Source organism: Venturia canescens, chromosome 10 (assembly GCF_019457755.1).
Source record: "Venturia canescens isolate UGA chromosome 10, ASM1945775v1, whole genome shotgun sequence".
Lineage (NCBI taxonomy): Eukaryota > Metazoa > Arthropoda > Insecta > Hymenoptera > Ichneumonidae > Venturia > Venturia canescens.
The window spans coordinates 14644120-14664281 of record NC_057430.1 but is presented as its reverse complement, the minus strand read 5'-3'; the positions used below and the strand labels follow the sequence as shown (position 1 = coordinate 14664281).

General features: G+C 42.5%; 1 protein-coding gene across 2 annotated transcripts in view; it reads left to right on the top strand.

The window, feature by feature from the left end:
* LOC122417520 (titin-like) overlaps positions 1-20162 on the top strand; it is a 140313-nt gene that overhangs the window by 77160 nt on the left and 42991 nt on the right. For both annotated transcript variants that reach the window (XM_043431063.1, XM_043431064.1), the window contains 13 exons: positions 13446-13829; positions 13937-14337; positions 14450-14909; positions 15099-15199; positions 15284-15381; positions 15453-15673; positions 15974-16048; positions 17704-17808; positions 17902-18090; positions 18293-18488; positions 18572-18641; positions 18725-19618; positions 19830-19896. In XM_043431063.1, coding sequence (XP_043286998.1) covers positions 13446-13829; positions 13937-14337; positions 14450-14909; positions 15099-15199; positions 15284-15381; positions 15453-15673; positions 15974-16048; positions 17704-17808; positions 17902-18090; positions 18293-18488; positions 18572-18641; positions 18725-19618; positions 19830-19896 — 3261 coding nt within the window. The remainder of the gene's footprint in view (positions 1-13445; positions 13830-13936; positions 14338-14449; positions 14910-15098; positions 15200-15283; positions 15382-15452; positions 15674-15973; positions 16049-17703; positions 17809-17901; positions 18091-18292; positions 18489-18571; positions 18642-18724; positions 19619-19829; positions 19897-20162) is intronic.

Sequence of the window (20162 nt, the reverse complement as noted above, 5' to 3'; positions counted from 1 at the left end):
AAAGAGCCTATTATAACGTATCCTTAAGCGCAACTATCTAATACACACGATCACCCATCGTAACTTAGTCTCTCGTTATATACATATATAAATATATACAAATATACACACGTAATACTTGATTATTATCTATAATTCACGTTAGTTCTCATGAGATGAAAAAAACGTAAAACAAAAGGATAAATAAGAAAAAAAACAAATATGCAGCGAAAGCAGTCATAATGTACTCCTAACATTCAACTAATTATTTATTACTGTACAATGGAAAACCTAATAAAAAATGATGCTTTAAGTACAAGAAAGAGAGCGAAAATGAAAACTCATGTTTGCGTCTGTCCGTAAGTCGTCACGATTCACTCAACGATTACGTCGAAAGATATTTTTTTCTTCATTTTGCACACGGGTTTTAAACCGAAAAGATAAAAAAGCGGGAAAATAATCCAAAGAGAAACAAGTGTGCTTTGAGTTATTCGTCTATTACGTTGGCGAGGTTGAAACGTTCATTATAACATTGGAAAGAATCCAAAGATTTCGGGATTTTTTTTCGTTTCTTCCGTATGATGAAAAGCCTCGAGAAACGAGACAAAGTGGACGGAACGTAAATAAATAAAATGCTCGTCGAGCGTACGTCCAACTTTTTTTAAACGAGTAAAAATAAATTCGGAGCAAGATAAAAATCCTGGGAAAAATTGATTTTCAATTTGGTTATTCTGGGAATATTTTCGTAGACAATAGTGATTTGAAATTCGAATTTATCAATGTCTTCACGAATCAAATCGCTGGTTTCGTTGTTTCATCAATTTATCATGAAAGCTCTGTGTCGACGTAGTTGGTACAGCAAACTAGTCAAAAATTATAGTGGCAGTTTCTATCCGGAATTAAGTGGTGGATCGTAAGGGCTGGCAAGATTATAATAAGCGTTATAAACAGATTTTCTTCTCGATGCTTTTCGTACATACATAAATATTGCAATAGCCCGGCGGGCAGTAAAACCGAGTAAAACAGGCACTTGACGGGATTGGAGAACGAAAAAGAGAGAGAGAGAGAGAGAGAAAGAGAGAGTGAGATAAAGAAAGAGATTCGACGTATTTTACGTGCCGTGTGCAACGCACTCTCGTGGATGGCTAGGGCTTCTTATGCTATTTCTGCTTCGCGTGACGTGTATTACATTACCCGTCTATATTTGGCGCGGGCTCTCTTTTTCTCTCTCTTCCTCTCTCCAAGAGACTCTGAAACTCCCTCGGCGAGGACTAAGCGAGAACATCCGAATTGCCTACATCGCGATTTTCATACTCGTTCACGGAATCTACATGAAATTCGAACGAGCGTTTAAAACCAGAAGAAAACTTTGGGACGTAAACGAATGAGAAAACCTGGTTTTATTGACCGAGATTTTCTTCGCTGATGGATGCGTGCCTGTTCATCGGACCACGGAAATAAGGAAAATACGAAGGAGATAAGGAGGAAAAAAGGAGGATGCGACTGGAAAAAAAGAGAGCACGCTTTCGTCCGAATGACCCGGACGCCAACTCGAGCGTTAGTGCATGTCGTTAAAAGCCTCCCACACGATTCCTGCGCGAGCCTTTTAATCAGAATCACCGTTAGATTCGCGGTGATAGGACCGAGAGCGGAGGAGAAAGAAAGCGACGAGGAAAGGGTACAAAAAGATGGAGATTAATCGAGTCCGGATCGCAAACCACTTGACGTTTGTCTCTGACAAGTCGTTCTATGTATAGAGTCTCGTCATCATCTTGAATGATTTCTTTTCTTCCTTGCGATCTGCCGACTTCTGCTTGGGCTTCGTTGACCTTGAGGAGATTGCCTATGACCACCTGTGCACGAGAGCGTCCCAAAGAATTGGAAGCCGAGCCAACTTTCGATGACTCGATGTTTTTGTGGAGGGAATCGAGGGAATGAGGATTTGACTACGGTGACTCGACAACGCCAAAACAACGATCTGATTCATCGCTTGACCGACGCATTCTCGTTTCTTCGACTCGTCGATTCCGAGATCTTTGCTCGATTCTCGTTCCCTCTCCGCCCCTTTTTCTTTCAGCGTTTTCTATTCCTCTCCACTCCGATTCCCTCTTCGTAGAAACGCTGCAGCAGCCTTAGAGAGAGAAAAACAGAGAGTTAAAATCTAGTCGAGTCGAGCCTATTTCGACGAAGCCCCCGTCCCACCGAGGCTGATTCAGCATGCCAGAAATAATCGGACGCGTGTCAGCGTACTCTGGAAGGCGGGAAGTCAAGACGGCGCGTACATAAGAGTATATTCTCGTCTCGCCAGCTTCGCGTACGTCCACAGCAGCTTCGCAAAGGAAAGGAAGAAAATGAGAGAAAAAAGCGAAGAAAAACCCCTGGCCGTCTGACGCTGATTGCCCCATTGCAAGTTCTCCACGAAGCGTTCAAAGCCCGTGGATAAAATAAGCGGACTGGGATCTGATAAAATGTGCGCAACCTTCTTACGATCCAAACCAAAACCTTTGCGATTCAATAAACGAACCTACTAGAATTTGCACATTTTAAAAGATCCAATTCTATGATGATTCCGGAAAAAGAAAATAAAATCAACTTTTTCGCGTACGTTGCGCACTGAGCCAGAAGTACACTCGGATCGAGAGCCATAAAATAAAACATCTGGCGAGTGCTGTATACACTCATACATTTTTCAAGACTATTCCAAACTCTCGTTAATTCGTTTCTGGGTCGTGAAGATTTTCGGACTACGTGATGAACCACATGCGGTCGAACTCAGAGCTGCTGCTGGAAACGTGAAGATGGAAAACTTTGGAAACTGAAGCCACCTTGCTCATACACATCCAACTGTTGACGCAGACAAGATTCTTTATTGACAGTTTTTCGTACATATTGGAATGTCCCGAGACTCTAGCGAGTCTCTTGATATACGTTTGTCAAAATAAATAAGTTCAAACCAGTAAATGTAAATTATGCGAATAAAAACAAAAATATAAATATAAAACACTGTTCAATGATACGTAGAGTCGTCACTAAATTGTCTTTGTACTTGGTATTTTCGAGACGAGAGAACATCGTGCGTGATACGAGATAGAGAAATCGGCGAGAAGCTTCTCTCGTCCGAGGCGAAATCTCTGTACATTTAGCATATTGGAAAGGTAACAAGAAATTACGGGATTAATCCCCTCGGTGAAACTCGTTTTATATCTCGACTCGTATCTCGTACACGAAGTACTTTCGTCCCCTGATCCACGCATGGGATCTTCTTAACGCTGAGGAATTTTTTTCGCTTCGTTATGCACTAGATGCACTCTGAGCCATGGCAACTTAATCTTCTCTCGTTCAGTACTATTCTACGTCACTTTGTATTGTGTCCGAAGTTGCGTAAAATAATAATGATTAAGACTCGACTTGCTCTCCGAACACTTGTCAAACGTTGGGCGTAAATGATAGAAAAGGAATCGATCGCTTGGACCACTCCTGCGCAAAATTTTTCAAAACAGTGTTACGAGTGTCCGGTCAAATTGGAGCCGCACTTCGAAAGAGTTCCAAAATAAAAAATGTGAAAAAAGGAAAAGGTGGCGATAAGCAAAAGCGGTTGTTTATCGTCGCCTTGAGGAACTCGATCGAAGGCGGCTCCCAGATAAAAACACTCCCGAAACTGTCAAACTGTCGCACTGTCACACACGCGGTTGAAAAACACTCGAAACCACACACCAAACAAAACGGGCATTTTTGTTGCTCAACGGTAATTTGATAAAGTGAAAAGAGCGAATACGATTCAGAGAAACTCGCACGAAAACCGGTTTTTTCCATGTCCCGTATGCAAACAAAATAGACGAGCAAAAACGAACTCTTGGAATGTTGAAATGCAGAAAGGAAGAAAAGAAAAAAATAAGCGGACAAAAGAGCGGGACGTTCGAAAACATGAGCACGAAACGGTTGTGCTTACTTGACGACTTCCAGAGTCCAACTGGCGAGCGTTCTGTTTGAGAAACGAGATGATCCCGAGTGTATGCGGAGAGAACAGAGAGGGCAAAAATGTGTGAGCGAAAAAGAAAGAACGATGCGTCACGCATACGTTAATAAACGTGTGAGTGTGCGACCCCACTAGGAGCTGGCCTGCAAGACCGAGAGAGACAAAAAGAATTAGCCCCCTGGGAGGGTGATCGCAGCATCGCTGATCCCCCCACTCATCAAGCTTTCCGTCTCTTATTGCCTTTTTGCTTCAATCAAATGGCAAGATGGGAATTTAAGACTCGTTGCATTGGATTTTACTTGATAAATCCTTCGTCTCTAGAATCGATCGTCCAGATTTGTGATTGAAAAAAGTTTTTTATTTTTTCGAGAAAATGGACTTTCAAAAAATTCGTTTTTTGGTTACCACGTTTATGAAAAGACTTTGGTGATACCTGACGTTTACGTAACTATCAATTATTTATAACCCTCGGCGTAATTTTATTGCATATAGAAATAATAGAGGCGAATAGTTGAGCATTGAGAAACTTTGAAAATTTTCATAAACACTGCAATACGTCAGCCGAGCGATCTGTTGCAACGTGACTGAATTCTGCTCCTCGTTAATTTCCCAATTACCCTGCCAAAAATCTCCACTCGCTGCCTTCTTTTATTTTTCTTTATGTAATCCATGGAAATGTTCCAAATTTGCGAGCATTTAATATCCAAAAGTCGTTTGGTTCTCCATTATTCAATGAGTCAATATTTCAATAAATCTCGCGTTTTCCTAATTTCCCATTAAATTCTGTGCCAAAAAGTCAGTCATGCAATTTCCATTCTAATATCCGTAGTTTGAAGCTCACTTGAAATTCTCTAAAATGCAGATATTGACAGCTACTGAATGAGGAATATTCAAGGTCAAATTCAGGCAGGACATTGATCTTTCGAGTGAATGGCAGAGTCGATGATCAGTGAGGGCATGTGAATAAACAAAGAGACAATTGGTCGTAAGGGAAAAAAAGATTGATGACTACAACGATGCTGGGGGATTGTAAACAGACGAGATGATGAGTTAGAAACGTCTGGTCCGGGAGTATGTTGCCCCGTGACGGAATGAGTGATCGCTGCTAAGTCTCTCTCTTCCTCTCTGTATCTTTATATTTTCTTCGAGGAGACTCAGCGACGTGTGAGGGGCGTCTATTTTTGCGAATATTTAACCCTGATGCGCCCGGTGGGTGCTGCACAAAAATAGGGTTACCGAATTAAGAGAGGGATGGGAGAGGGGGGGGGGGGGCGTGTCGTGCCCGAGAACCTAAGTCTAACGGGTTTACACGCGTGTTGATATTGTTTCATTGCTATTTGTAATTGTGGAGAAGGGAAAAAAGGGGAAAAATAGTGGCTATCGGTGCCAAGAGTGAATTGAAGGCTAAGGATGAAACTTGTGGCACACGCACAGTTTTCTACCTAACTCAAAAAGTTTTAACGGCTCGAGAGTTCCTGCAACTCTTTCCAGGCATCACTGATTCTGGCGTAGCAAATTTGATGGAAGTCTCTTTTGTAGGGAACAACCCGAACTCGTGGGCCATTGCCAGAAACCGAGAAGCACATTTTCGTATTGGCATTCAGCCACATTTCTCACACTCGTTCTACAAGACATAAATTCTGAAAAACGATCATTACCAGTCTCGAGCTAGGTCAATATTTTACGAAAATCAAATCTGAGAGATAGAGTGGCAATTCTCGTCAGATGGCTATCTGCAAACAGTGGATTCTCCCAGTCAGCATTACAATCTAAAACGAATCTTAATTGATAGGTGAACAACGAAAGGAAGAGGGGTGTTGAAACGCGCTTTCGCAACATCGCTGCGAAAATACGAGAATATTATCTGATTTGGATCAACCAAGCCTCAAACCGCTCGCACGGAGCTCGAAACTCTTTCGATATTAGGCCAAGAGAATAACATACCCGAGCATATGTGTGTTTGTTCTAACATGATTAATCATTCAGTTTTGCAGCTAAAAATGAAGTTTCGTTAGTCTCGAGTTACCTTGGTACACTTAGGACTCGATTAAACTCGTGATTCAACAGTAAACCGAGTTTGCATCCGCAGACCTTGACACAAAAAATTGATGCAAATGGTATTTCAGAGAGCACGTCAAGCGATTTTTATCCAATTAATAAGCATTAATCTAGAAAGCAAAAAAATATAGAATGTTTGTAAAATACTTACCAGTTTGGAGCTAAAAAATGTTTCGATCAAGTTTGCAGCATTTTTGAAGCTGGTGTCTGTAATTGAAAGGAACAAAAAGGATTTTGAAAAATGTAGCACCATGATGAATATTTTCTAGAGCGTAAAGGCGTTTACTACGAGACCAAAGTCCCAGAAGAGGGCACACCCAGTGGTCCAGGAAGTAAAACGGGTGAGAGGCCAACGAAGGGTAGTTCGGTTGGAGGGTTGGACCGTGTAGGAGACAAAAATGAATTCCCTCAGGAAGAGACAATTTTGTTGGATGAAGAAGGTAATCCTTTGGACACACCGCTGCAGCCTGGTGACGAAACGTTGCCATGGCGCCGAGGTCGAGTTCATCATCGAACTAGACCAACGAACGTGATGCCTTGGCGAAGATCTAAGCCGCGATCGCGTGATACTTCGCTGGACAAACACGAACAGGCGAAACTAAGCGTTCACCCGGAAACAAAACCTTGGACTGATGAGGAAATCGTGTTGAAAAAAGCTCCTCAGGTGATCCGCGAAATACCCCGGGAAAAGCTCGAAGAGGTGGAGTTGAAAAAGTCCAAGACTCAGAAAAAAGAAATACGAAAATCGAGCATAGAATACGTCGAACTGAAACCGGTGCCACGAGACACAACTGTAGAAGAAAAAACTCTCCAGAGACTTCTTGCCGAGGAAGAAACAACAAGCGAATATCTTGAGGAAGAAGATAGCTCACTGTTGAAAATATCGCGATCGGAGAAAATCGATATTACAAAAACTTCGAGACCTGATCAACCAAAACCATGGACGGAAGAAAAAATATCGTTGAAAAAATCGAAGCCCGAAAGGATAGAAATCCCGAAAGAGAGTTTCGAAGAGGTTCAATTAAAGCCCACGAAACCAGAAAAAAAAGATGTGCGAAAACCGAGTCTCGAATCGGTTGAGTTGAAGCCAATACCGAAAAAAGAAACGTCGATTACGACGTCTGAGAAAAGAACCACGGAAATGGGTGAATATACTGAGGAAGAAGACACGAGTTTGTTGGATGTTTCTCGAACGGAGCAGATCGGAATCAAAACAAGAAAAACGGAAGGACCCAAGCCGTGGACTGAAGAAAAAATTGAACTTAAAAAGTCAAAAACCGTGAAAAAGGAAGTGCCCAAAGAAAGTATTGAACCCGTTGAGCTAAAACCATCGAAAACAGAAAAGAAAGAGATTCGTAAGATGAGCATAGAAAAAGTCGATCTCAAATCAGTGAGCAAAGAAGTCACTTTGGATGAGAGAAGAACGAGCACAAGTCAATATATCGAAGAAGTACAAGAAGAAGTGACCGAGGAAAAAGGAATGTTGAGACAAAAAAGACCTTCGCGCTCCGAAATCGTTCTCGAACGACCCGATCAACCAAAACCCTGGACAGAAGAAAAAATATCATTGAAAAAATCCACTCCGGTGAAGAAAGAACTTCCTAAAGAAACCTTGGAAACGGTCGAGTTGAAACCGGCGAAACCAGAGAAAAAGGACATCAGAAAACTGAGTATTGAACAAGTCGAATTGAAGCCTGTTACGAAAGATACTGAAACGATTCGGAGGGAGAGTTTGACAACGAAATCCGAGTACGTCGAGGAGGAAGATACAACTTTGCTGGACGTCTCGAGGACACAAAAAGTCGAGATAAAATCTGGAAAACCCGAACAGCCTAAACCTTGGACCGAAGAGAGGATTTCTTTGAAAAAGTCTCAGCCCTTGAAGAAAGAAGTACCAAAAGAGAGTATCGAAACTGTTGAATTGAAACGGGCCAAACCGGAAAAGAAAGACATACGCAAGTCGAGTATCGAAAAAGTTAATCTCAAGACCATCACAAAACAAGTTGTCGCTGTAGATGAGACCAAAGTTTCTGAGGACGTTTCATCAAGCTACGTCGAAGAGGAGGATACGAAATTGATGAAAGTGACGAAAAAAACAGAAGAAGAGATCGAAGAAAAGACTCAAGAAACAGCAGTTTCCTGGCGACGAGGCAAGAAAAAACCTGTAGAAAAAACTCCTTACGCTGAGGAGGAAGATACGACTCTTCTCGATGTTCAAAGAACTGAAAAAATTACGGAGAAATCTCAGGAGGAAGTTGCAGTTCCATGGCTGAGAGGTCAGAAAAAGCCGAAAAAACCTGAGCAAAAAACTCCCTACGTCGAAGAGGAAGACACGAATCTTCTCGACATCCACAGAACTGAACAAATTACGGAGAAATCTCGAGAAGAGGTTCCGGTGCCTTGGCTCAGAGGTCAGAAAAAACCGCAGAAGCCAGAAGAGGTAAAACCAGAAGAACTCAAACCATCGGAAGTGAAACCTGAAGAAGAAAAACCTGCAGAAACTACCCAATTGCCATGGCTTCGTCAGAAAAAAGAGAAACGTATACTCGATAAACGGGAAGAAGAGCAGATCGAGGATATCAGATCGGTGACTTTGAAACCAACTAAACGCGGTAAGAAACCGGAAGAACGTGAAGATCGGGAAGAAGTTATTCTGAAACCGGTGAAACGTACGACTAAAATCACAGAAATGAACGAAGAGATTTACAAAGAAGAAGAAGACACGCAAATCCTCGATGTCAAGAAGATCGAAGAAATAACTGAAAAACAACCGGAGGAAGTTGCTGTTCCTTGGGCGCGTGGCAAGAAAAAACCAAAGGAAAAAGAACTGGTACCTGAAAAAGTAAAGCCCGAAGAAATTCAAGTGGACGAAGACGAAAAGGTCGAAGAAACGGCAGTTTCCTGGCGCAAAGAGAAGAAAAAGCCCAAAGGAAAAGGACCTTATACTGAACAAGAAGACGTTACCCTCATGGACATTAAAAAGATCGAAGCAGTTGAAGAAAAAAGACCGGAAGAAATGGCTGTGCCTTGGATACGAGGTAAGAAGAAGCCTCGAAAGCCAGAAGAGGTGCAAATCGCTCCAGAGGAAACAAAACCCGAAGAGGTCGTACTTCAAGAAGAAAAGCCAGAGGAAGAGAAACCTCAAGCAATTTCTCAATTCCCGTGGATGCGTGGAAAGAAAGTGCAGACACGTAAGGTTATTGAGAAACAGGAAGAAGAAGTGGAGGACATAAAATCCGTAAGCTTGAAACCTGTGAAACGCGTCCAAAAACCAGAAGAACGTGAAGACAAGGAAGAAATAGTTTTGAAACCCGTTAAGCGTCTGCCTAAGGATGAAGATTCCAGTGAAGAGATTAATCTCAAACCTGTACCGAAACCTGAGAAACTCATACCTGAGAAAGTTCCGGAGAAACCTGAAGATGAAGAATTACCAATGGAGGTTTCTGGGGCACCGTGGCGTCAGGTTCCTAGACCTAAAATAGTTACCAAAACGTTGCCTGATGAAGAAAAGCCCGAAGAAGTTGGTGACATTGCAGAAGAAGAGACACCACGTTCAGTGGAAAAGAAAACAGATCTGAAGATCAAAAAAGTTGATAAAATCGAGAAAAAAGAGGAACAGGTGGAAGACATCAAATCTGTTGCATTGAAACCTGTGAGACGTGGAAAAATGCCAGAGGAACGAGAAGATCGTGAAGAAATCACACTGAAACCAGTGCGTCGATTGCCCAAGGATGAAGAAGTCACTGAAGAAATTAAATTGAAACCTGTTCGCAGAGAAAAACCAGAGGAAGAAAAGCCAGCACTGATCGAGTTGAAACCATTCAAAAAAGACGAGAAGATCGAGCAAACTGAAGAGGAAATTGTTCTCAAACGTAGACAGAAGAAAGAACGACCTAAACCTAAACCAGAAGCTCCGGAGGAAGAACTAAAACCAGAGGTTATTCCTGATAAACCAGAAGAGGAGAAGTCCGTAGAAAAGTCCGAGTTGCCGTGGCAACGTGGCAAGAAACCTGCTAAAGTCAAAGTTCCGGAAAAGCCAAAGGAACAGGAGATTGAAGAGGAGATAAGTGTTGTAGAAACAAAAACAAAGAAAGTTCCAACGCAGAAAAAGGAAGAACAGCCCGAGGACTTTAAGATGGTGATGCTGAAGCCTGGAAAACGTCAACCACGACCCGAAGAACGTGAAGACAAGGAAGAAATCATACTAAAACCAGTGAAACGTTCTTCGAGGGATGAACAAGTGGAAGAAGAAATCAAACTTAAACCTGCGTATAAAGAAAAAGTGGAAGAAAAACCCGACGAAATTAGTTTGAAACCCGTAAAACGTAGCAAAAAGCCGGAAGAAATTCAAGAAAGAGAAGAAGTCACGCTGAAGCCGGTCAAAAAGATACCGAAAGAAAAAGAAATTCCGGAAGAGGTTGCATTGAAACCTGTACCAAAGGATAGAGTGGAAGAGAAGCAAATGCCGCAAAGAACCACGGAACTTCCTGAAATCAAACCTGAAGAAAAAGTAACGGAAGAAACATCGAGGCTGCCTTGGCAACGTGGAAAGAAAAAACTCGTCAAAGACGCAAAGGGTGAAGAGAAACCAGAAACGGTTGTTGAAAAAGAAAAGATTGTCAATGATGTGGAAGAGGTTGCGGAAGCCTCCTGGCGTAAGCCGAGGAAAGAAAAAGTTCCGGAAAAGCGTGAGGAGCAAGAGACGGTAACTCTCAAGCCTGTGAAGCGGTTACCCAAGGAAGAAGAAACGGAAGAACAAATACATCTAAAACCCGTCCAACGTCCGAAACTCGAAGAAGAAAAACCAGAAGAAGTGAAACTGAAACCTGTGCAACGGCCGAAACCGGAAGAAGGAAAGCCGGAAGAAGTGAAACTTAAACCTGTCAGACGAGAAAAGCCGGAGGAAGAGAAACCGGAAGAAGTGAAATTGAAACCCGTCAGACGGGAAAAGCCAGAGGACGAAAAGCCAGAAGAAGTAAAACTGAAACCGATGAGACGGGAAAAGCCAGAGGAAGAAAAACCGGAAGAAGTAAAATTGAAACCTGTCAGACGAGAAAAGCCGGAGGAAGAAAAACCGGAAGAAGTGAAATTGAAACCTGTGAAACGAGAAAAGCCAGAGGAAGAGAAACCGGAAGAAGTGAAATTGAAACCCGTCAGACGAGAAAAGCCCGAGGAAGAGAAACCGGAAGAAGTGAAATTGAAACCTGTCAGACGAGAAAAGCCGGAGGAAGAAAAACCGGAAGAAGTGAAATTGAAACCTGTCAGACGAGAAAAGCCGGAGGAAGAAAAACCGGAAGAAGTGAAATTGAAACCTGTCAGACGAGGAAAACCGGAGGAAGAGAAACCGGAAGAAGTGAAATTGAAACCTGTCAGACGGGAAAAGCCAGAGGAAGAAAAGCCAGAAGAAGTAAAACTGAAACCGGTGAAACGGGAAAAGCCGGAGGAAGAGAAACCGGATGAAGTGAAATTGAAACCTGTCAGACGAGAAAAGCCGGAGGAAGAAAAACCGGAAGAAGTGAAATTGAAACCTGTCAGACGAGAAAAGCCGGAGGAAGAAAAACCGGAAGAAGTGAAATTGAAACCTGTCAGACGAGAAAAACCGGAGGAAGAGAAACCGGAAGAAGTGAAATTGAAACCTGTCAGACGAGAAAAGCCAGAGGAAGAGAAACCGGAAGAAGTGAAATTGAAACCCGTCAGACGGGAAAAGCCAGAGGAAGAAAAGCCAGAAGAAGTAAAACTGAAACCGGTGAGACGGGAAAAGCCTGAGGAAGAGAAACCGGAAGAAGTGAAATTGAAACCCGTGAGACGGGAAAAGCCTGAGGAAGAAAAACCGGAAGAAGTTAAGCTTAAACCAATTCCTAGGAAGCAAATACCAGAAGAAGCGAGGCCGGAAGAAGTAATTCTTAAACCGATTACTAAAAAACAAGAAGACTCTCCTCTAGTGCCGCAAAAAGTGGAAGAAGCGCCTGAAGATGAACAGCCCACTGAAACAACTGAAACTCCATGGCGACGCGGTAAAAAGCCGAAAAAGTTGGTATTCCCAAAGGCGGAAGAACAAGTAGTCGATGAAGTGGAAGAAGAAAAACCGGAAGAAGTGATTGAGGATACGGAAACTGTGACAACTAGTTGGCGCAAGAAGCCCGAAAAGAAAACGAAGAAAAAGGTTGTTGAGTTCAAGGAAGAAGTAACCGTAGTGCCGATCGATCAAGAAGAAACAGTGACGGAAGTGCACGAAGAAAAGGTCGTCATTCAGAGGTCAGAGTCTCCCAAACCCGCTGAAATAACAGAAAGGAAAGTCGATGAAGTTGTCGAAACAAGCGAAACCACGTGGCGCAAGAAAGTCAAAAAACCCAAAAAACCTGAAGAAGAAAAGTCCGAAGAAATCACATTGAAAGCTGTTGAGAAAACTGTAATTGAGGAACACAAAATCGAGGAAACGATTACCCTGAATAAAGTGAAGAAAGACAAACCAGAAGAAGAGAAACCAGAGCAAGTTGTCCTGAAACCTGTGAAACGTGGCAAAGTTCCAGAAGTTGAAGAGAAGGAAGAGATTACGTTGAAACCAGTGAAGCGAGAAAAACCAGAAGAAATGAAGCCCGATGAAGAAGTTCTTAAACCAATCGAACCTCTGAAGGTGGTTGAAGCTAAACCGCAAGAACAGCTCCAACCCTTGGTTATCCCTGCACCGAAAGAAATAACAGAGGAAGTCGTAGAAAAATCAAGCGAGCAAGTGGTCATCAAGAAGCGGCAAAAGACCGTGAAAGTCAAAGAGGAAAAACCTTCGGAAATCCAGGAAGTTGAAGATGAACAGAAAACGGTGATCGAGGTTGTGAGTAAAAAACGTGAGGATGTTGTTGAAGAGGCGGTTGTAGAAGATCGTCAAGAAAAGCGCAAACGACGTGAGCGCACCGAAGTTGATATAACGATAATGGACAAGGATAAAAAAATAGCTCCAAGATTTATACAAAAGTTGCAGCCCGTTATCGCGGAATTTGAGAAACCCGCCAAGTTCACGTGCACCGTTATTGGCAGTCCAACACCCGTTATCTCGTGGTACAGAAACGAGCAAGAACTTCACACTAGCGAAAAATACATCATGACGCTCCTGGAGACAACGGCAACTCTTGAAATCGTGAAAGTACAGGAGGAGGATGTGGGGATGTACTCTTGCAGAGCTTCAAATCCTGCTGGTGTTGCGACGTCGACAGTGAACCTTGTCATATTCGGTAGGAGGATTAAATGTCGAGTGGAGCTTGCGTGTGGAACCGAAATTTTCGATGTGATTCTTTGAAAGCCCATAAACTTTTTTTTTCCAGGATTTTAACTTTCAATGCCTGCGTGTGCCTCAACTTATATTTTGTTTGGACCAATTGTTGCTGTTTTTTTGCTCATTTCCCAATCATGGTACTGATAATTTCACTTTGTTTTACAGAAAAAGAAGAAGAAGGCGTGGCACCGCATTTCGCAACGCCGATAAAGCCGCTAGTCGTCGAAGAGCACAAACCAGCGATCATGGAGTGCATCGTCACAGGCACACCTGCTCCGGAAGTAAAGTGGTACCGCGGCGAGAGTGAAATCAAACCGAAAAAAGGAACTGAGATTACGTTCAACCCAGAGACCGGTGAAGCCAAGTTGACAATTCTCGAACCGACGCCACAAGACGAAACGATTTACAGGGTTCGTGCTGTCAATAAATTTGGTCGAGCCGAATGCAGGGCCAATTTACTCGTTAGCAACGCGGTCGTCATTTCGAAACCGGAAGTTTTAAGAGCTCCGCGAATTACAAAACCATTGCCTGCTCTCGTCGCGGAACGTGGTAAGGAACGATCGCCATTTTTTAACCACTTCATTTTGTTTGGTAAATCTTTCAAGTACCCAGAAGTTTCTTAAAAATTTGGTAATCCTGGTAACTTTTTGATACAGGTACACCGCTCGTTCTCACGGCCAAGTTCGAGAGTAAACCGAAACCTGAAATAAAATGGTACCGGAATGGCATAGAAATAGCGCCATCTGACAAACGAGTATTGAAAGTGTACGAGAATACAGCCGAACTAACGATCCCCGACATAACGAAAAAGGATGCTGGCAAATATGAAATCAGGGTGCAAAATCCAGTTGGGGAAGCAAGAAGTTCTGGTTCCGTGGCAGTAAAAGAGCACGAAGAAGTCGTATCTGATACTGAGGATAAACCCAAAGCTCCTTCTTTCGTGAAACCTCTACAACCACAGATTGTTAGTTTAGGAGAAGTCGTCATCATGGAGGCGGTTGTGGAATCATATCCAACGGCTTCATTCCAATGGTTCCATGAGAGCCGTCCGCTAGAGGCACGTGTTTGTATAAAACAACGCTTTCAACTAACAAATTTCAGAGGAACATAGGTTTTTCCATCATGAAATTGTGATACTTCCAACTTCAATGTTATTTTTTTGATTCCAGGCAACACCATCGGTGAGAATCGTAACGAAAGAAAATCGTTCGGTATTACTGGTGAAGGAGATAACGCCCGAATACGCCGGAACTTATACTTGCCGAGCAGAAAATGTTGCAGGCTCGGTAACATGCACAGCATCGGTAAATCTGCTCGAGGAGACATGGGAAGAAGTTACGGAATTAGTATCACCCAGCTTTGTAAGAAGGTTGTCGCCCGTGCGAGTTATGGACGGCGAAAGTGTCGATCTCACTTGTATAGTGACTGGAAAACCAATACCAAAAGTTCAGTGGTATCATGACGATAAGCCCATCAAAGAGGGCAAAGAAATCACCATTTTGCAAGACTCTGAGGGTGTATGCAGCCTCGCCATTACCGAAGTATTCCCCGAAGATGCTGGCGAATACACTTGCCAAGCGATCAATCCAGTCGGAGAAGCCATTTGCACTACGTCCTTGGTCGTTGAAGGTATGACGACTTTTCAGTGAACTTGATTTAAAGAATATCAAATGAGTCTAAATTTATAAAATTAGGAGTCATAGGTAATCATAAAGATCACAATGATCCGGAAATTTCTGTATAAAATTGAGCTGGAAGATTTTTCCAGCAATAACCTCTTGGGGTTGAAATAATTTGAAAAATCATTTTGTTTTTCAGCTTACGAGTACGTACCTGACTCGGAAATAGCTTCATCACTCATTGCGACTTCGCTCATTACTGGACAAAGTGGCTCTGAGGAAGATCTTTTGTCTCCTAAGGTACTTTTAATGAAGTAATGATACTATACATAAGATTTTTTAATATTTTTACATGAATTTAACGATGTTTTATTGTATTTCAAGGAGACACCTTTGTTTGACACTGATACCGAAGATTTCGCGCCGGAAATAGTCAAGAAACTTCCTCAGTTAATTCCTACTAAAGACGGAGAATTGACTAGGTAAATTTTGATTTTCAGATCATTCGAGAACGAGCCAGTATTTTATTGAATCGTGTTTTTTTTTCGCGCAGATTGGAAGTTCAAGTGAAGGGTAAGCCAAAGCCACAAATAAAATGGCTGAAACAGGGCGTCGAGATAGTATCGTCGCAAGAGTTTCAGATCGAAGAATTCGAAGATGGCACCTCGGTGCTTACGATCCCGGAGACGTATCCGGACGACACCGGTGAGATTGTGTTCGAGGCGCACAATCCTCTCGGTGTGTCGACAACAACGACCTACCTGTCGGTAGAAGGTAATCTTTCATCCGTCCCAAAAGACCAAAAAAAAACTTCATTTTGCATAGTTTTTCAATTATGTATTCAAATTTGGCTAATGCTTTGATTTTCGAGTTATTTTCAGTGCGTACATCGCGACTTCGTCCCGAAAACTCCTCAACGCATTCCCTCAATATGAAAACTAAAAACTGATCCACACTCACAAATTTCACACTTGTACACTAATACAGCTACGAATCGATAATGACAGTTCCAAAAATTCCGAAATATCGATTGAAAGTTATTAAAACAATGTTTCTGTTTAATTGGCATCTTAGGAATCCTTGGAACAAAGGAATACAGAAAACCGTTGTGGGTTACGGAAATGGAGGAACTCCAGGAGGCGTTACGAGGTAAGAGCGACAATTATCGACTGACGAGCATGCTAAGTGTTCGTGGGTGTGATTTTTCGAACGATAGTCTTGACGACCATGCGTTGAGGGACGAAGCCTCATCGTCACAGCGGGACAGCTCCACTCTGATCAGTGAGTTTTCATCGACAAAAACCCTCATGAACATTGATGACGATGGGACGCGAATTTTCGACGAAACCACGTCAAGCAATACAACGTTGCGGGAATTTTATTTAACGAAAGGACGCTCCGATGAATCTCTCTCGAGTCAGGATGAAGCGAATATATTTTCGGAAGAAAAGTCACTCTGTAGAAATCGAAGAATAATTGGCAGTGTCATCGATGATAAGCGAAAGGGAAAAATCAAAAACACGACATCGGGAATCAGAGAAAGACAAGCGATGCGGAAACGAACCGGTGAAAAGCCAAAATCGCCGGAAGGGCGCAATCCGAGTTTGAATAGACCTGACGAAAAAAGTCGTTCATCACCGATCTCCGCACGATCCAAACGAGACTCTGCTGGAAATGTGTTAAACTCCTCACGTTCATTGTCTTCATACCCAGCGAAGAGATCGAAGCACAACGATTTAAAGACGAGATCGAAAAGCGAGGAAAAGAGCCCATCACCGACGCGTAAAAATACCGGCGCACCGACTTCAATTTCACATTCACCATCGCCGACTAGAGCGAAACGTCCCAGGACTATTAGTTCGAGGGAAACATCGCAGTCCCCTTCGCCAACGCGGAGACAGCAAACGACGTCAAAGGTTCAAAGTCTATCACCAACAAGACAAAAGAATCTTGGTAAAGTTGCAACTCCTCGTTGTGAAAAGAAAAAGGAAGATGAAGATCGAAACAATAGAAAAAAGAAAATGAAGATAGTGCTGGATTTTGACGAATTTCCACCCCCAAAGACGGAGCGTTTAGCACGTCGGGATGATCTCGAACAAGTCGAAATACGGAAGGGTCATGTTAATTTTTCAGAAGTGCCACCAACGGCTTTTTACCTCTCGCCGATCGAGGAAAATAGTGAAGCTTCAAGCACGAGTAGTCGTACCAGACTGGAGCCGCAATATGTTCGCATAATCCCCGAAGAAAGAGCGATCAATCACGACGTCGTTCAAGAAACGAGAGAGGAGTTTTATTCACCGAGTAGAAAATATCACACTTATCCGAAATCCCGAATTCCCATTCTGAAGCGATCGGAGCGTCGTTTGAAAAATCTAATGGATCCCCGATTATACCCTCTGGAGCCCAGAGAGATTGAACTCGAAGCTTATCAACAATTGCATAATGCTGATTCTCAAGAAGAATTGCAAGAATTTTTGTTACTCGAAAGCGAATGTGGAGGATCTCTTGCCTTGGCCGAAGGATCTTCATCCAGGATTTTTTATCACGACGATCTGAGCGAAGACGACGATCGTGGAACAATGTCAGGTATTTTCCGACTAACTCTCCGGTTTAGATTCATCTCCTGTTTTGATTTATCGTTGTTAATATTGCACGTTATTTGTGTTGGTGTGTTTCAACTAATTAGACTACTGACAACGGAGAAACGTCAGCCACGCAGTCTCGATGACGGAAACAAGGTAATTTGTTGCACGACCAGTGCAGCTTCGAACTTATAAGTTTACTCGTGAATTTTTTTTCTGCAGCTACGCAACAAGTACCACGATTTATCCAAGAAATGACGGACGTTTACGCCGGGCAGGGTCAGAGGGTCGTGTTCGAGTGCGTTTACTCCGGAAATCCTGCCCCAGGTAATAAAACAAAATATCAAGTGCACAACAGGACATGAGAAAAGTATTATCGCTCCATTTATTAATTATGTGATATACTTGTTTTTTTCGCAGATGTTGTTTGGTACAAAAACGACAAACTAGTCATGAACACGGATAACGTGAAGGTTCGTTTGATAGACGAGGAAAATAAAACGATATTGACAATCCATCGTGCGAGTGTCGAGGACAACGGGATTTACGTTTGCAAAGCTACAAGTGACATTGGTTTGGCTATCAGCAAGGCTAAACTACAAGTCTCTGGTAAATGGTTTCGCTTGTAATATCAATCATATGATGGGCTGATATTAATCGGCTGATAAAATTTTATCAAATTATCATAGAGAATCTTTCATTAAAAAGTCGTAGTAAAATTTAGAAAAATGTTTTGATCGTCTAAAGATCCCTGAAAAACCATGAAGGGTGAAGTAAATTGTTGAACCGTCCGTTCTATTTTCGTTTACAGAAACGTATGGTGAAGTAATTGACCAGCCAGAAGAGGATGAAGAAATAGAGGAAAAGCCACTGAAGAAAAAGAAGAAACCAGAAACAAAAAAAGCTAAGGAAACGAAGGAGAAGATCAAAGCTCTAAAAGTCAAAGTCGAAAGGAGGAAAGAGGCACTCAAAGAGAAAGCATTGTTTACTGAGGAGCCTGAAGAAAAGTTAGTTTCTTATTTAATTTTCATTGCTCCTAATGTCTCTTGAACTCACTATTATTTTGATCATGCGGCCCGTTATTTTTCAGGAAAATTGTGGATATCGAAGAGACGCAAGTTCTCGAATCAACGGAGGTGATCGAGGAAGACTCGCCAGAGGTGAAATCGCTGAAACGAAAATTTTTTTTTTAACATTTTGCCTGTGAATTTAGTGGACTAACAAATTGATTTTTATTCAACAGGTGACTAAAGCTAAACGTATAATTCCGGTACAAGAGCCTGTAGTGACGGAGGCAACAGCTTCATTGAAAAAAATCGACGATAAGTCAAAGAAACCAGTGACGCGAGAGGAGGAGCGAGCTCGCCCTGTAGTGGAGGAGCAAGAAGGAATTATGGTGGTTTCAGAGATAACCCAAGAGGACGTGGCACCAGATTTCGTGGTCGAGACGACGACCGATCGTGCAAGGGTTACATCCGAGACGCTCGAGACGGTGGCAGTGTCAGAAATTCATACAGAAGCGGGAGTCCAAGAGATAAAGCGTTCCGAGACGAAGCAAAGACGAGCAAAAAAGACTTTAGTGACGAGTCAAGACTCGGGAATGGTCGAGGTACGACAAACCAGGGTGGAAGAATTCACGTACCAGGAAAAGTCTGAAATCGAAGACAAACCAAAGAGACGAAAGTCCAAACAGATTCACGAGGTGATTGAAAAGTACAGGGAAAACATAGCCCACGAGGTTGACGAAATGATGGAACTATTGAATGCAAAAGAATTCGGACCTGGTGAATCGCCTCTTCGAGAATTAGCGACAATAGGCTTCCTCGTTCGCCAGGGTGTCTCGGTCAATGAAATCAACGAGAGTCTCTATCGTACAGACAATTTCCCCGCGCTCAGAACTCCTGACGCTCAAAATGCGTTGGTTCAATTGGTCGAACGCGAAGGTCATGGTGCTCTGATAACGCAGGTTCTCACCGAAGAAACTACCACCGATGAGAGCGTCGTCGCTGCGACCATCGGCTTCCGGGCGTTTATGCGAATGGTCGAGCTGATCCATGCCACTGTCGAAGAAGTCATCACTCATTTTGCCCCTGAAGATTTTAGACCTCGAGCTTGGGAGGTCACCGAAGTCACGGAGGTACATAAAAGCAAAAATAGGATCCCTAAGAATACGAACCACCTTCACGGCGATTCTGATGAACTTCTTGTTGTATTTAATTTTTTTAACTGGGCCTGATATTATATGAATAGGAAAAAATGGAATATTGACGTTAAACAATTTATTTTTTCATTCAATAGATATTATTGAATGACGATCAAGAACGTTTCAATATATTTTCCGTTTTTAGGTTGAAACGGAAGAGCAGGCGATAGAAAAGGTGTCCGTTGTCCAGACGACAGAGGTCCGAGTCATGGGTAAGTCAAGTTTGCAGCGTGTGTCAAATCCATTGAAAATTGTCACATCCCGTAAACGTCTAACGCAATATTTCCAAATATACGTATATATTGAAGTGCATACAAAGATACGGATACATATTTATGCGCTTTTTTCCTAATGAGTGTGAGCTTGTGTGGTTGACGTTGTATAAAAAAATCTAAAAATTCGATGTAAATGTTATGATTTATGCGTGTTATATATTTGCATAAATAAGATGCAAGCATGAAAGCATGCCGTTTTGCGT